The sequence below is a fragment of the Gigantopelta aegis genome, chromosome 10, assembly GCF_016097555.1.
Source record: "Gigantopelta aegis isolate Gae_Host chromosome 10, Gae_host_genome, whole genome shotgun sequence".
In the NCBI taxonomy this organism is placed as follows: domain Eukaryota; kingdom Metazoa; phylum Mollusca; class Gastropoda; order Neomphalida; family Peltospiridae; genus Gigantopelta; species Gigantopelta aegis.
Window position 1 is genome coordinate 52,998,123 of NC_054708.1, and position 17,319 is coordinate 53,015,441.

At 35.6% G+C, this 17,319-nt stretch overlaps 1 protein-coding gene across 1 annotated transcript in view; it reads right to left on the reverse strand.

The window, feature by feature from the left end:
* Nucleotides 1-3,791: 3,791 nt before the first annotated feature.
* LOC121383182 (fibroblast growth factor receptor-like 1) overlaps nt 3,792-17,319 on the reverse strand; it is a 64,910-nt gene continuing 51,382 nt past the window's right edge. Inside the window, exons 4-8 of the mRNA XM_041513031.1 lie at nt 13,331-13,408; nt 12,141-12,419; nt 11,331-11,449; nt 9,326-9,566; nt 3,792-8,050 (exon numbers count right to left, since the gene is read on the reverse strand). Coding sequence (XP_041368965.1) covers nt 7,692-8,050; nt 9,326-9,566; nt 11,331-11,449; nt 12,141-12,419; nt 13,331-13,408 — 1,076 coding nt within the window. The 3' untranslated portion in view covers nt 3,792-7,691. The remainder of the gene's footprint in view (nt 8,051-9,325; nt 9,567-11,330; nt 11,450-12,140; nt 12,420-13,330; nt 13,409-17,319) is intronic.

Here is a 17,319-nt window from a genome sequence, read left to right on the forward strand (position 1 = left end):
TTGATCAGACATTGGGGCCCATTGGGCCATTTTTTTTTATTCCTGCCATTGGTCTACAACTGATGTGTAACAAGGGTTGTACATGTACTGTCCTGTCTGTGGGATGATGAATACAAAAGATCCCTTGCTGTTGATCAGTAAGAATATCCCACAGAATGACTGCAGTGGGTATTCTCTCTGTGGTCCATAACCATGTACCCATAATTAAACTCTGTTGAGTGTGTCGTTAAACAAAACTTTTTTTTCTTTGCTTGCTGCCAATTCAAGAGTAGCCAGAGTGGCAAGCTTCCTTCTCTCACTTGACAACTCGGTGGCGTCGTGGTAGGCCATCGGTCAACAGGCTGGTAGGTACTGGGTTCGGATCCCAGTCGAGGCATGGGATTTTTAATCCAGATACTGACTCCAAACCCTGAGTTAGTGCTCCACAAGGCTCAGTGGGTAGGTGTAAACCACTTGCACCGACCAGTGATCCATAACTGGTTCAACAAAGGCCATGGTTTGTGCTATCCTGCCTGTGGGAAGCGCAAATAAAAGATCCCTTGCTGCTAATCGGAAGAGTAGCTCATGTAGTGGCGACAGCGGGTTTCCTCTGTGTGGTCCTTAACCATATGTCGGACGCCATATAATTGTAAATAAAATGTGTTGAGTGCGTCGTTAAATAAAACATTTCTTTCTTTCTCACTTGACAAAGTGTTGAAATAATGTTGGCCGTAGTTTAAAATTTGCACACGTGTTATTAACTATACCTTTCTTTTCCATCTTGTCTGTCATCCTTCTTTCCCAAACTAAAGTGGGTAAATCAATTTATTTTGTTTTTATCTCGTACACATAATTTAAATTTAACAAATATACTAATGTCCAAAAGAAACTATACCAATACTCTGAGACTACTGAAAAAACCCCAACATATGTTGCATGTTCAAAACCTATAATATTCATGAGTGGTGTTTTGGCATGAGAGGAAAAAAACATTCCATCCATAAAAGCAGAAAGATATTTAACCACCATTTTATTTCCATTGTTCAAATTATAAAGGGCAGGACGTAGCCCAGTGGTAACATGCTCGTTCGGTTTGGGATCAATCCCTGTCGGTGGGCCCATTGGGCTATTTTTCGCTCCAGCCAGTGCACCACAACTGGTACATCAAAGGTCGTGGTATGTGCTATCCTGCCTATAGGATGGTGCATATAAACGATCCCTTGCTGCTAATTGGAAAGAGTAGCCCATGAAGTGGCGATAGCAGGTTTACTTTCTCAATATCTGTGTGGTCCTTAACCATATAACTGCAAATAAAATGTGTTGAGTGTGTCGTTAAATAAGCCATTTCCTTCCAAATTATAAAGGAAATAAAACTCACTTTGTCTTGGTATAGTTTCTATTGGATGTCACTGTGTGTGCAACAGAATGATGTCAACACTATAATATATTAATGTTCAAATAAACACAAAAAAGCAACAGTACTGTAGATATCAAATATTTATTCTCGTTGAGGACAATGTATTTATTTACACAAGGAGAGGCGGCTACTGCCTCACCCCAGCGGAAATCATGTAATACTTACATTGTCACATGACTGCTGCATTAGCCAGGCAATGTGACAGACATGTGATTGTCAATAGTTAAAGCTGGGACGTCCATATGTACAGTGGTGGTCTCGTCTTAACAAAACACCAACGAAAAACAAAGGAGCACAATCAATAGATCATTCATTACAGAACTATATAAAATCTGCAAAAATAGGTTGTGGTTAGTTTTTATTTTATCTGTGGTTTGTAAGAGTAATGACTATTCATGATGACTACATGACCAGATATTTTAAATCATCATGACAACAGAGTTCTATGAAGTGAAAGATATGTGTGAAATGACAGGGCTAGCTCTGGGTCAATAGAAAATTTTGCCAAATTATCGGCTGAACTTCCAAAATTGCTAAATTTCCATAATTTTCCATAAAAAATATCAAGCATAGCATAATGTTTTTGTGCCAAATTAAAGTAAAATTCACCAATTGTTTTCAAAATTCGCAATTGGCAAATATGTCGAGTGGCAAAGCTAGCCCTGAATAAATACCATTATACTGTTGACAGATCCATTACACTACCCAATTGAGTCTTTGTTAAACCAACAAATTGAACAGTCTGAAAGACTACTATAAATCCAGTGTAGTAGTTTAGAATATATTTTAATGTGAAGTCCATTTCGTCACAATATTAACAATATCATTAGTTTAATATGTCAAAACGAGACGATCTGTCGCATATAAATGTGGGCATTGGTAAATCTTTTATCTTGGTTTAGGCGAGATATCTGTTACATTAAACTAAACATTTTAAATTCTCTTACAATCCACTGGGTGTTGTCACCTTTATGAGCAGCAGACATAAACAATACTAATTTCAAGTAAAAAATGATCTATTAGTTTTGGCTTTTCATTATTCTTCTTCAGTATAACTTTCACAGAAAATTAATATCAATCTACAAGAAAAGTAAGTCTTAAACAACTGGTAAGATGTATAAAATAAAAATAGAAATTTCACTCTACCGTGCTTTCTAAAATTACTAAATAAATTAAATATCAAAATAAAACAAAACTCCGAAGACATGTTTGCTTGTCCTCTACAAGAAGTACACTTCACAAACTCTGTGAAAACAAACACAATAAAGTAGGTCAACAGTGAAACTATGGATGATCAAGATAAAACAAGTGAAAGATGGCAAGAATGAATATTCATAAAAATAAAAATAATTTATACACCTTTAAAGACCAGGGCCGTGTTCCAATGAACGATCTTAGCGGTAAGATCATCTAAGTGCATGAGGTAGTTATACTCTTATGGTAATCTTAGCACTAAGATTGCTTTGTAAAATGAGGCCCTGTGCATGATCAGACCTTATGATTATTAAACTTTAAAGTTTAGACCGAAGGCTTGAATAAAGTTTCATCCACACAAAACAAAGAGTTAAAGTCTGGACACTTTGCTAAAGACCTCAGTCTGGACCTTTTTTTCCCATAGGGTTACATACCACCATTCACTTTTGCATGCATTTTAATAAAATGTTGAGGCTCATATGTTGTAAAAACTTAAAAGCCATAAAGAACTTGATGTCAGAATATATTCTGTGAAAAATAAGACGGTTTTAGGATGGCCACATGAATACTATTTTTACTAAGTAGAAGCGTGTTGATTACTAGGCCATATTAAAAAAAATCAAAAAAATCAATATAGGTCAACGGAAATCATTTTGAGTAATCCTCCCTTAAGCTAGAGCACTATCTTATTTAGCGGTTACATAAGGGCACAACACCACATGTACAGTTTGGTAATAATAACATCTAATTTCAAGCTAATGAGTTATTTAAAGTCTACAGGTCAATCTACTTGTAATCATCAAAGAAAGTTTTGAAAAGGAAGTTAAGTGTTTTACATTATATGTTTGTTTTAATGAAGACCTATTTCCTAATCTGGACTATACTGAGCTGCTACATAAAGTAACAAAGTTAGTTTGTTCTGTACCACTAGAGCACATTGATTTATTAATCATCAGCTATTGGATGTCAAACAGTTTGTAATTTTGACATATACTCTTAGAGGAAACCTGCTACATTTTTCCATTAGGAGCAAGGGATAGTACATACAATGACTATTAATATACCAGTTGTGGAGCACTGGATGGAATAAGAAATAACCCAATGGGCCCACTGACAGGGATCGACCCCAGACGGACTGCACACCAGGCACACTTTACCACTGGACTACATCCCACCCCTAAAGTAACAACACAGAGAATGGTGGTTTAGTACCTTAAAGTTTAATAAGCACTGGCCCACGACCAGAATCTGAACCAGTATTTAGAAATAATTGTAATCATTCACATCGGACAATTATTGGAAAGAAGGCAAAGTCTAGACTTAGAACATTGCTACACAACTTAAAATATCTACATATACTGTCTTCTGACACGAGCCCTATAGTCAACTGAATTCTATATAATTTTGTATATATGCTACAAAACAATACTTTCAAAACCAACTAATTATTTAGTATATTGCAATATATACACACACACAAAAGACAATGATTTTCCTTATTCTGCTAACTTCCTAAAATTAAAAAGCACTGATTTGTGTAAATAAAAACAATTTTGACATTCACAATGAGGTAGATAGATGAAGTATTTTGAATGAACCAAAAAATAATAAAAGTTCAATTAAAAATGTTTTGAACAGACTGAATTTAGGAACTTATGTGATAGCAGCTCCTATTACAATGATTTTTTAAAAATGTTTTGATATTTTATGATGTATATAAAAAACAAACCAAAAAACCCCACAACATTTTTTGTTGCTAACAAGTCCATATTTGTGCTTATATATCTTTCTTGTTTGGATTAAGACTCAAATATGGTAAACTCTCTAATTGTATCCAGTTTGCTTGATATTAAAGAGTGGGCAATCAAGTCCAATATAAGTAATTTTGTTCAAGCTAACAACTTATTTTTAGCCCTTTGATCCTTAAAAACAAAACTGGTCTCAACTATACACATTTTTAAAAATCTAATATGATATAAGAAATAATTTGTTTTCATGCCCTAAGTCAGGATAACAATATTTTGAGGGGAAAAAACCTAAACATTTTATAAAAAGGCAATTTGTGAAAAAAAAGAGAAAAAAAAAGACATGATTACTTTTAATGCTGGTGATTTTAATTAGGAATTTTTTTCTATTAGGTATTAAACATGCCCCATATCTTCTAATTTATTTTCATACAATTATTAGTTTTGCTTCCCAGGTAGATTATTTTGCAGGATTCTTTGTTTATCCATTTACATTTAAGATTTTTTTTTGTATTTTGTAACAGTATACAGCGTACTGCAATCTGAAAGTTGTGCATTTATAAATCCTCATAGTAAAAAGCTTTAAATATCACTTGGTACTTTAAAAAAATCCAAAAAAAAAAAAATTCTTTATGAACATAAACATAACAATAAAACATTTAAACAGTTTCACATACATGTATGGAAAATCACAACATATCTTTTTATTTTCCAAACTATGTGCTATAAAAGTGATCATTAAGTTATCCATCTGGTAAATACAGTTGAAAATGAGAGTAATATTTTTATGAACAGTGAGTCCTATACATGTCATATGAGCTGTACATAAAAATATGACGTTATGTCATTTACCCTGTCGTTGGTTACACATACATTAGAGAAAACATCTGTACACAGTGAAAATAACATCCATACATCTCGTTAACAGACACCACACTAATTATAATTTCTCTATCCTGTCATGCTATTTGTCATAAAAATTAAATTTTAATTTAAAAATTAAAATCTTCAATGTCATGTGCTCTTATATGTCATTGAAATGCTAAAAAATAAAATTTAAAACATATGATTCATGTATATTGTCATTTTATAATTTAAAGATAAAAATAACATTTACATGCAAAAACAAAAATGCTTAAACAATATATTTTAATAATCTTGAGTCAGCCATGGTATTTTGGCACCAAAGGTATACAGCCATTATATTTATGAAAGGAAAAACAGTCAATTGTCATCTAAGTTAAACCATTACAACAGAATTATATTGTTACAATGAGAGCCAGGTCAAAATACAAACACATTTTTGATGAAATCCTTGATAGTCAACATCAATCTTGTACAATCAATGATGTTCTCTACAGATTAAAGAAGATATACATATATCTAAATTGAAGAAAAATACCATTTGGACTTTCTGGACTTTTTAGTTATTTTCGATGACATGAAACATAAATTTTAGTAAAAAACACTAACTGAAATCGGTGACAGGCAATAACGTCTCATTCTTATAACACAACCGTACACCAAACTATCTTCAGTTTTACCCTGTTTCCATAGCAACAGCAGACCAACACACACACACACACACACACACACACACACACACACAAATCACATATTTACAGTGTTGGGCACAAAACAATAGACCAGACATGACACACATTCATAAAACTGCACACACCTTTCACATTATAGTTACACAACTATACAAACATTGTGGTTCAAAATAAATTATACCGACTTTTTATTTAAAATATTTACAATGAAAGCACTAAGACGGTGCCAGGCCACGTGACTGGCAGGTGGCGAGCACTCCGCGAAGTTCCATCTGATCCACTCATCGCGTGTGGTCAAGGCCTCGGTTCAAAGGCGACTCGTAGAAAAGCATTTGTAAAAAGTCAAAATAAAAGTATTTTCTAAAAGGCATGATATGTTTTTTGCATAGAATCATCAGATGACCTTTAATGGTCTTGTGCAGACTGGAAAATACAAACATGAAATTTCTAAAGAAATTGGTTGTACTAAATGTAATATATGGTTAGACCTTTACATATTTTTTTTTTTTTTTAACAGACTCACAGTAAAAATGTCAGCTTTCTATTCAGATTTGACATCCTAAAAATTGTATTAATAAAGATTTGATTACACAATTTCTAATGTCTAATTATGGACATACTTGTAAACTGTATGAAAATACAAATTTTGACATTAATGCAACGATTTTTCAAAATAAGACTTGCAACCGCTGCACTGACCATGTGTTTGAGACGTCGGTGTACGACACAAATACTTTACTTATGACTAGCAGTTCACTCTTTAGTTTGGGCTTTTCAAAGTGTTAAATGCACTTAAAACAGTCTTGCTGCCTTCTTGGAACTTGGCGCCAAGAACCTGACAAAACACTCGTAAAAAACCCTTAATGCCGTTCAACATTAGTAACCACACTCACGGTTCATACTGCAAAAATAAATTTTAGTGAAAGGTGGTCAAAACCATTGATGTCGTTACCTTTAGGCCTGGCATATTTTGTTTGTAAAAGATCAAATGTTGTAAAACTGATTGTAATAATATTACAAATAAAGATCAATGCTTTTAAGGACAAAAGCACCTGGTAGGTAGATGCAGTGTAAGGACTTGGCCCTGTGAATAGCAACACAACACCATGGTGAATGGCTGGCAGCTTGACATATCATGGAGTTGATTCATCATTAGAGGCAACATTTAGTCAGAGTTATCAACATATGATCAGAGATGTCGACACAAGATCTGGGATGTCGACACATGATCAGTGATGTCGACACATGATCAGAGATGTCGACACATGATCAGAGATGTCGACACATGATCACAGATATCGACACATTGATCACAGATGTCGACACATGATCACAGATATCGACACAGGATCAGAGATGTCGACAAATGATCAGAGATGTTGACACATGGTCAGATGTCGACACAGAATCAGAGATGTCGTCACAAGATCAGGATTGACAACAAACGACAGAATTGACACATGATTAGTGCTGTCAACATAACTGGAGTTGTTGACATGTGATCAGAATTGTCAACCGTTGACACGATTAGTGCTGTCGTCAATACACAATCAAAGGGTTGACTACATGATTAGAGTTATTGACACATCATTGACAAGAGTTTAATGACCACTGACACATGATCACAGGTTGACACATGGTTTGGAGTTGAGTGGATCGCGAACTGTTTTGTATCACAACACTGACACTAGCATCACAGTAGCCGTCGTACGTACATACACGCACACACACTCACAGAGGTCACTTTGTTCCGACAGTACCGCCGACTCTGCGATGCTGATATGCTGTCCCTGTGACCTCTCAGTAGCTGTACATGTGTTGGTGACTGTGCTGCTGACTGCGCGACACGGATGATATGTTGTCCGAGTAAAAGTCTAAACTCTGCGTGGACATCTTTGGAATTTTTTCCCTGCTCGTTTGCAGAATGTTCGAATTGTGATAGTTTGGGTAGAAGTCTTTGTCATGCGTGGGCACAGCTATCCGCTGCACCTTGAGTCCACGTGCCGTGGCATTGCAGCGCCGTCTCCGCTGCAGTATAACAATGGCGATGATGACGACGATGAGGACGATGACGGCAGGCACGCCGATGAAGAGAGGTAGGTTGGACTGGGCACTGTCGGAGGAACTTCCTTTGTTGGAATACGGAGCTCCCATGTGACCTGCAAAAACAAGTACATTAAGTTAATCAACACTGCTACATAAAGGAAAAACAATCAATTACTTTAAAGTGTCTTTTTTTTTTTTTTTTGACAGACATATGGTGTTGTGATAAATTGCCACCAGTTACCACACCCTGTTTTTAAAAAACATTCATCAAAATTTTACATAGTGTTGATTTCTTTTTAATGTTAAAGCATACAAACTATACACTAAATATTAACAAATGATTCTGCAAAAGAAATGCCAAGAACATACACACCAATGAAACATAAGTACCAATTCCATTGAAAACACAAGACTGTACTTTTCCTCTTATTTGAAACAATGTTCCATAATTTCACAGGATTATGTATAGTATTATTTTTTTTACACTTCTTGAAATTATCCAAGTAGTCTTGTATTAACCGCTTGATTAGCTATTGTCTGATGTCATTGGATTAGATGAAAACATGAAAACATGATGTATCACATATTCTTGCCCACAGGACAGGGTTATTCAGCTTTTGCACGATGCCAGAAAAATCTGTATGACCCACGGGCTAGACGATTTCTACAAATGCATGATGTCATAACTCATGTTTTACGACAACTGACGTCATAACTCATAGTTTTCAGAATTCTGTTTGCCATTTTACATTGTATCATTGTTTAAATTTTTTAAAACAAATTAATATTTTCAACTTTATATTTATTGTTAAGTTGTTGCATTTTTATGTTGTTGCATAAGTTGGACTATATTTTCAGCGTATGATTAAATGAGTTTCATTGTTTGTAGGTGAAATGTTTACGAATCGTTCAATAATAAACAAACCGTACGTAGCTTACAAAATTAATGTTTTGTTACTGTAATTAAATGGGTAAGAAAAAGAATCAATCACCGTTGTGAGGAATACGCCTGTCTTGCATGGCTAGGGATGGGAGAAAAGGCAATTCCAACCCTCGGGACAAAATGTTTTTGTCCCTCGGGTTGGAATTGCCTTATCTATATATCACAACGGTGATAGATTCTATTATTCCTGGTCAAACTAGGAATTAACTTATACTCTTTATCATATATTCCAGGTCAACTATGGAATTAGCTTATACCACAAAAAATTCAATCTGTGCTAATGGTGTTAATAAACAAAATAAACTTTAAACTAAGGAATTAGCTTATACATGAAGTTGGCTTAAAATTCTCAACCTATTGAGGCAGCATGGTAACATGGGTTTTAATTATAAACCAAACTAGTATTTAAACCAGTTAAATCTATTTTGTTTTGCTCCCGACTCACTTGGTTGCTTGATAGAGAGGTAAGCACTGCGGAAGTTGTATCCGCGGCTGTTGGCGCCCAGACAGATGTACATGCCCGAGTGTCGCTCCGTGACCCGCTGGATGACCAGTTTATTCAGGTAGGAGCCGTCGGGGCGGGTCCACACCTCCCCCGTCTTCAGCACCACAAACTTCTGACCCTTCACCTCGATTGTCGTGTTCACACTGTATACGGAGTCGGGGTCCTCGACACGCTTCAGCCACTACAAGACAAAAATAAATGTATAGTTGAGGAAGGAAGGAAACGTTTTATTTAATGACGCACTCATCACATTTTATTTACGGTTATATGGCGTCAGACATACCGGTATGGTTAAGGACCACATAGATATTGAGAGAGGAAACCTGCTGTCGCCATTCCATGGGCTATTCTTTTCGATTAGCAGCAAACAATCTTTTATAATCACCATCCCACAGACAGGATAGTAAATACCACAGCCTTTGTTACACCAGTTGTGGAGCACTGGCTGGAACGAGAAATAGCCCAATAGATCCACCGACGGGGATCAATCCTAGACCGACCGTGCATCAAGCGAACACTTTATCACTGGACTAGATTCCGCCCTGTATAGTTGAGATAATAAATATCGTAACCTGCAATATTCTATTACAGTTCTGCAAATGGCTATGGGAAAAATAGCAGGTGTGCAATATGGATAGGTCAAAAGAAACAAGTATATGTTGTAGATGGGGAGACAAAGACAGACAAGTGGACATGGACAGCAAGGTTGAAAGATAGGAGCTGCCAGATCAAGAAAAAATTAAATTAAATGAAATTCAAAAAGAACACAGTAAAATAGAGCAATGAGATTTAAATATATATGCACTATATTATATTATAAAAACATCTAAATTATGATGGAAAATTAATACCATTTAAAGAACAGAATTCAGATTATCTTGTGACAGCAATTTTGTAAAAATAACAATGAAGTCAATTTTGCAACAGCTTTTTGTGGTGGATTTGTTGATTGCTGTGGCAAATTTCAAGGGTTAAAATCTTAAATCTATATTTCATGTCTAATATTAAATACAGTTGAGAAAAAAAAAAGTATACCATTCGGTCAACTTATGCTAGAATATATGTATTAGGTTAACTCCTGCTAGGGTAAGACCTCCACGAGTCCAAAACATAGGATTCAAGTACTCTAGGATCAAACTCGACACAGACTCGAGTACCTGACACTTACACTAGATGATAATGAGACTAAGAAATAAAGTAAAATTGAAAATATGCATCTTAATTTCAGCGCTGAACATGGATGCCAAATCTTTCCATTGTATTGCATTTAGAAACTTATTGATAGGTTCAGTATTATGATGGATGGATGGACGGCCAGATTAAAAAGAGAAACTAGCACACGATCACATAATTACTGTGTAACGTGTATTGCTGATTAGTTACTACTTAAGTTAATGTCCTACACTGTCTCACTTGTACGGGTACTCGAGTCCTGTGAACGGACTCAAGTCTTGCTAGACTCAACCCGTGCCCGAGTACTCGAGTACTCGTGGAGACCCTACTGCTAAGGTATATAATGCACACTGGGCTCACTACTGCTAAGGTATGTAATGCACACTGGGCTCACTACTGCTAAGGTATATAATGCACACTGGGCTCACTACTGCTAAGGTATGTAATGCACACTGGGCTCACTCCTGCTAAGGTATGTAACACACACAGAGTTAACTCCTGCTAGGGTGAGTAATATATACTACGTAATCTGGATTAACTCCTGCTAGGGTATATGATACACACTGTGACTGTGCTACATTCTGCTATCGGTGCAATAAACAAAGAATGAAATGTTTTATTTAAAGACACATTCAACATATTTGTACAGTGAAATTCCAGTTTAGAGAGGTTCTCTTCTGTACAAATATTTAAAAAGGGGCTGCAAAAAATGTCCGTCTTGAGGGTTTTACCGTATTTACCACTCGGCTACATAATAAGAATGCGGTGATACCTGAATGTGAGGCTGGACGACGCTCTTCACGTGACACTGGAATGATGCCGTCTGTCCGTACTCAATACTCGTGTTTTTAGGATATGGTGGTATCAACACTGGCTTACTCTGGATTCGTTCTGGTAAAACAAACAAAAAAATTGAGATTTTCAATTTTAATTAGCACAGTACATTCATGATTTCCAACACATCAAGATTTCTACAAAAGTTTTGGACTTTTTTTAATGACTAACCAATGGTTCTGTCGACATGTTCATATGCAGCTTTGACATGTTTTAATATCTGAAAAAAACCACCCTATTGCAAAGCCAACAGAGATTTATATATTATCTAAGCAGGGCTCTCATGAAAGTTGCCCTTGGGGAATGGAATCGGGGGTTAAATTTGGCTGTCAATTAGGTATTCATATATAACATACACGCTATTGAAAATTGTGACAATATTAATTTTCACATGATGGATCTATTTTTCATTCACACATTAGATTTAGGACAGTTTATACATTGTTAGGACTTTCCACTTTTCTAACCCACAATAATTTTATTCCATAACCCTGAATTTTTTTTTTTCAAAACAAAACAAAACCAAACCTCTCATAAAAATATGACTAAAAAGAACCCTGTTCCGCCATTTTTATTTTTAAAATATCACAGGTAACCTTTTTAATTTTGAGTAATCCAAAATACAAAGGATTACACAAAATGAAATTGAATACCTATAATGTTTAAAGTAACCCATAAAAGGTTTGTTTTAACTTTCAATTCTCATAACCCTAACACATAGCAGTAAGAGGAACAAGACAACACATACCAACAACTTCCAGCGAGTACGTGTGGTTGATCGATCCCAGTCGGTTACTGACGCGGCACGTGTAGTCTCCCGAGTCCGCGTCCTGCAGGTTGTGTAGTTTGAGGATCCAGTGAGGACGCAGGGCATCCACCACATCCTCCAGCAACATGTCGTCCTTAAACCAGATGATGTGCGGCCGTGGGTTGCCCAGAGCGCGACACTTCAGTCGCACAGAGCTGCCCACCGGTCGCATTATGTCACTCTTCTTCATCTTCTCATAGTCGGTGAATTCAGGTGGAGCTGTGGAGAACAAGAAAAATCATATATTAACGGCTCATTGAGACTCCCCTATACAGCAAGCTCTATGTTGATGGAGGAGAACTGGAAAATATCATATATTAATGGCATATCAAGACTCCCCTATACAGCAAGCTCTATATTGATGGAGAAGAACTGGAAAATATAATATATTAATGGCATATCAAGACTCTCCTATACAGCAAGCTCTATATTGATGGAGGAGAATTAAAAAATATCTATGTTAATGGAGAAGAACTGGAAAATATCATATATTAATAGCCCATCAAAACTCCCCAATACAGCAAGCTCTATATTGATGGAGGAGAATTAGAAAATATCATATATTAATGGCCCATCAAAACTCCCCTATACAGCAAGCTCTATGCTGATGGAGGAGAATTAGAAAATATCATATATTAATGGCCCATCAACACTCCCCTATACAGCAAGTTCTATACTGACGGCGAACTGGAAAAGATGACTCAGAAAGCACTACTAGGCTGAATTCAGTCAGACCAAGCAGAAAAACAGGGATCGCCATGAGTAAAATCAAGGCAAGGTGAAGATCTCTCTCCTGAAATGGCGAGCAATCACAGGAGGTATAAAATTTATTTAATTATTTGTTTTTATTATTACAATGTGATAAATTGGTCACTCTCCTAAAACTTTCCAGGAAAGTGTGGATGGTAGTAAAAATTATCACTCACCTTTCCTGATGAAGACTGCATTCCACGCAAAAGTAAAAACCAAAATTTTTTCACTCTCCCTTTATCAATAACACTATTGAAAATAACCTCTCTAAACAGAATACCTCTTAAAAGTGGACTTTTGACTGGGTTTAGTGTGTATCTTGTATAGAGGGGTTTCACTGTATTTGAACTGTGGTTTCACTAAATGAGATGACTACTCACCTCCCTCCTTACGGAGATCTTCCTCAGGGGTTTTCGGATACAGATTGTTATCTTCCTTCACTATGCCATTCTTGTCATCTGCAAGTAAATAATAAAAAACATATACATAAGTAAACAATACCAAATGATACCAAAATGAAGCAATCACACAATAAGCATCTTTATTAAAAAGTAATAATAATAATTTTTTTAAAATTATAATAATGCAAATTAAAAACCTTTTTTTTAAAAATTACTTCCAGTAAAGAAATATCTTCAAACTTACTCCAAATGATGATTTTTGGTATAAGTAACTGTAATTATATTTTGTAATGAGGTTCAATGTTGTTAAAAACCATAGTCAAGTGATACACATATCTGCCATCAGCTAATTTGATAGAATATGTAGATATGGCTGAGGAATGGGAAACAGAAGGGGAGGTAGATGACACACACAGTACAGGAAACTATGGATTCACAAGAAAGGTTAAGGTCATTTCTTCTGCAACCTATATCCTAATACAAATGTATTTTCTATATACAATGTAGTGTGCAGATAGAGAACAGCTTTCATAATGGGAGGGATGACATATCTGAACCCAATGAAATCGTCTAAAATAACCACCGAGAAGTATTCTCTGTGGACGTTAATCAAGACGAATTTAACAGGAAAAGTAAATACTGAACTGCAGCAAATGAAATTTGTGCCAATATCTGAAGGAAAAAAACAACAAAACCCACTGCCGATTTCACAGACGAAATTACATTGACTGAAGTGTATGCACCGATCTGATTCATCATTAATTACATCTCTCCATCCATGCACCATGGCTGCAGCAATCACAGACATATATCCCCCCCAACCAGCCATCCGTCCCTCTCACCGGGCAAACTCTATTTAACAATCTTGTAATGGAAAGATTATTGGTAACATTATCCTAAATTGAAATGAACTCCCGATACTGTACACAATGCCAAAGTGCCACAATGGAATGGGAAAACGTGACAACGTGAAATGGCCGATCAGTAAAAATGATGGAAACGCAATAGGCTGGAGTGCAATGAAAACACCCTGTGCTGCTGCCAAAATATTTGATCAGGGGCGAGGACGTTTTAAACAATGATGTGTCTGCTAGCTGGCTTCACTCTGTCTGTCTGCTGTGGTGGTGGTGGTGGTGGTGGGGGGGGGGGGGGACCAAAACGACAGGAGCAGAAGCAACTAATGTGTCATCGGCAGAAAGAATAGCTCAATTGTAATTTATTTCTCAATATTAACTAGCTCATGCAGTATTTACACTGGTTATGTCTATTTTTAGAAACCATGACATCTGTATTCCTTTGCTGAGGACTAAAGAGACTTTTTTCACAACTCAAAACATATCGACTTATATGTACATTAATCTTAGGTCAGTGCTGTAGTTATTTTTAAATACCATTTATCCTTCAAAATGAAATTACCAATGTTAATATTAACAACATTAATTTCTTTTTAATACTAGTAACTACTTTCTTGGACAAGCATTGATTTATCAAAGATGCTGTTAATTTTGTATAATATAATGAAAATGCACGGAAATGTTATGATCTAAAGTTTTGGCCATACCATTATTACAAAAAAAAAAAAAAAAAGAGTAGTTTTAAAGACACTGTCCTAAGAATGCTGCTATTGCAACATCTTTTCAACTGACTGAGCATTTTTAATGAATAAAATTATGTCTAACTTGCATTTTCTTGTTTAGAATATCAGTGTCTTTATATACAAAGTGTTTCTAAATACCTGAATATTTCTAAAAGCTGAGACTAGATTTTACCCCTGAATATTTCGTAGTATGAAAATATATACAAAATAAAAAAAAGGAAGTTTGAGCTACTACAAACATTAGGACAAGCAGAATTATATTGAAAATACACAGACACTGATATTCTAAACTAGAAAATGTAATCAATGTATAAGTGAATGGTTAAAAAGACTCCATTAGTCAGGAACATTTTATAATGGCAGCAATTTCAGGATAGTCCCTTTAATTTCAGCACATTTGAGAACTCATTTGCATACGAAAACTAATAAATATGGAGGACACAATAGTTTGGCTTGTCATGTTGATTACAATTGTATAATAAATTATGTTGCACATGTATCATCATGCCAGTTGACAATGATGAGGAAACAGCTAATAGATAGATGACAGCTTGTTAATGTTTCTCATTAAAAATTACAGAAAACCACACGATAAAGACTATTATAACTGGCATTTACATTTTCCATTGCAAAATACCCAGCCAAAATCAATGGGGGAAAAAGGTGTAATAAATTTAAAATATGACACTAACATGCCAGTATGTAACATTATCCAGATTTGTCGTGTCAAGAAAAAAAAGAGTGTTATTAACAATGTGTGAACAGTGTTCTGAAACAATGGATCCCAGCCACAAGATGAGAGAGAGACAGGTTTCATTAAATATTTAACACAAGAATCACCACACACCTCACTATTTTCCTGTCAGCTTATTCCGATTTCAAGACTGCACTAAGTGAAACCACGGCAACCTTTGATTATCCTGCATGATGCAAGCCATACGCACATGATCGATGGATGGTGGATTCGTGCTCATCACACATGTATGGCGATCAAACGTAGCATACATGTAGACCTATGTGATTGTGACTGGATGCATGCATACTATGAAATTTTAATCTCATCAAACTTGATACAAAGGACATCTTGCACAACAACTTGTTTCTATAAAGAACATTTTAAGTCTTTATCCATTATGTACACAAACATGTTTTATCTTTATATAAAGTTAGTTTGTGTTGTTTAAACACCACCACTATAGAGCACATAGATTTGTTAACTGGATGTCAGACAGTTGGTCATTATGACAACAGATGAAAACAATTTCAAGGTTAAAAGTTTGTGTTGCTTAAAAACACCACTAGAGCACATTTATATAATAATCATTGGTTTCTGGATGTCAAACAAAGTGTTTTTTCCCTGTGTCATAATGACTCATTATGACAGAAGAAAACCACTATTTTCATTAGCAGCAAGGAATCTTTTATATGCACTTTCCCAGACAGGACAACACATACCAAAGCCTTTGAAATGCCAGTACTGGGGCACTGCCACTAGTTTGGACATCTCCATATAAAGACAATCCACAATCCTTGATAGGCAAATTTCTATTCATTATTAGTAACTTCCTATTACTGCTGATATTGTCACTAAACAACATTCCTGCCCTTTTCAAAACTTAAGATATTCTTATTACAAAGACATATTTAAAATATTAAATTATGCAAATGATTTCAGTTGACAGCAGGTAGAAAAAGAACTACAGTTAGACTTGTATTAAAAGTGAGTTATTAATCTAATTTGGTTCAACAATGAGTCCATGGAACTTCTACAACAATAAACCTGAATAGGTTACGCAAAAACAAAATGGCTTACTCGAGTTTGTTTTTACAAATTTGCAATACTCAGAAGGCCAGCAGATGACAATTTGCAATACTCAGAGAAGGCCAGCAGATGACAATTTGCAATACTCAGAAGGCCAGCAGATGACAATTTGTTTGTAGTTTTTTCCCCAACATCACACCTGCCTTACACAATATTGAACAACAATACCACATGCAGAGTACAAAACAATATGAATACAAATTGTCCTCAAATGATTAATGGATCTTGCTCCTAACAGAATCAACACCGTTCTTTTTTCTTTAACCAGGCAAAGATCTGCAACTGAGTTAATAACATCTACAGTGAATATGGACAAAAAAACAACAACAACAACAACACAGGGTTCTTTTTTTATATTAACATACACACCCACCCTCCTGAAATACCAAGACCTTCAAGAAAAGAAACAAAACAAGACAAATAAAAGCCATGACACCGTGTGTGAGCTGCGGTACACCACGGTGCATGTGAGGACGGCCTCTGGGGCCTCAGTGTTGGGTCTTTGATCTACAGCCTATCATGGACGCACAGTGGGAATTTGATTTGTTC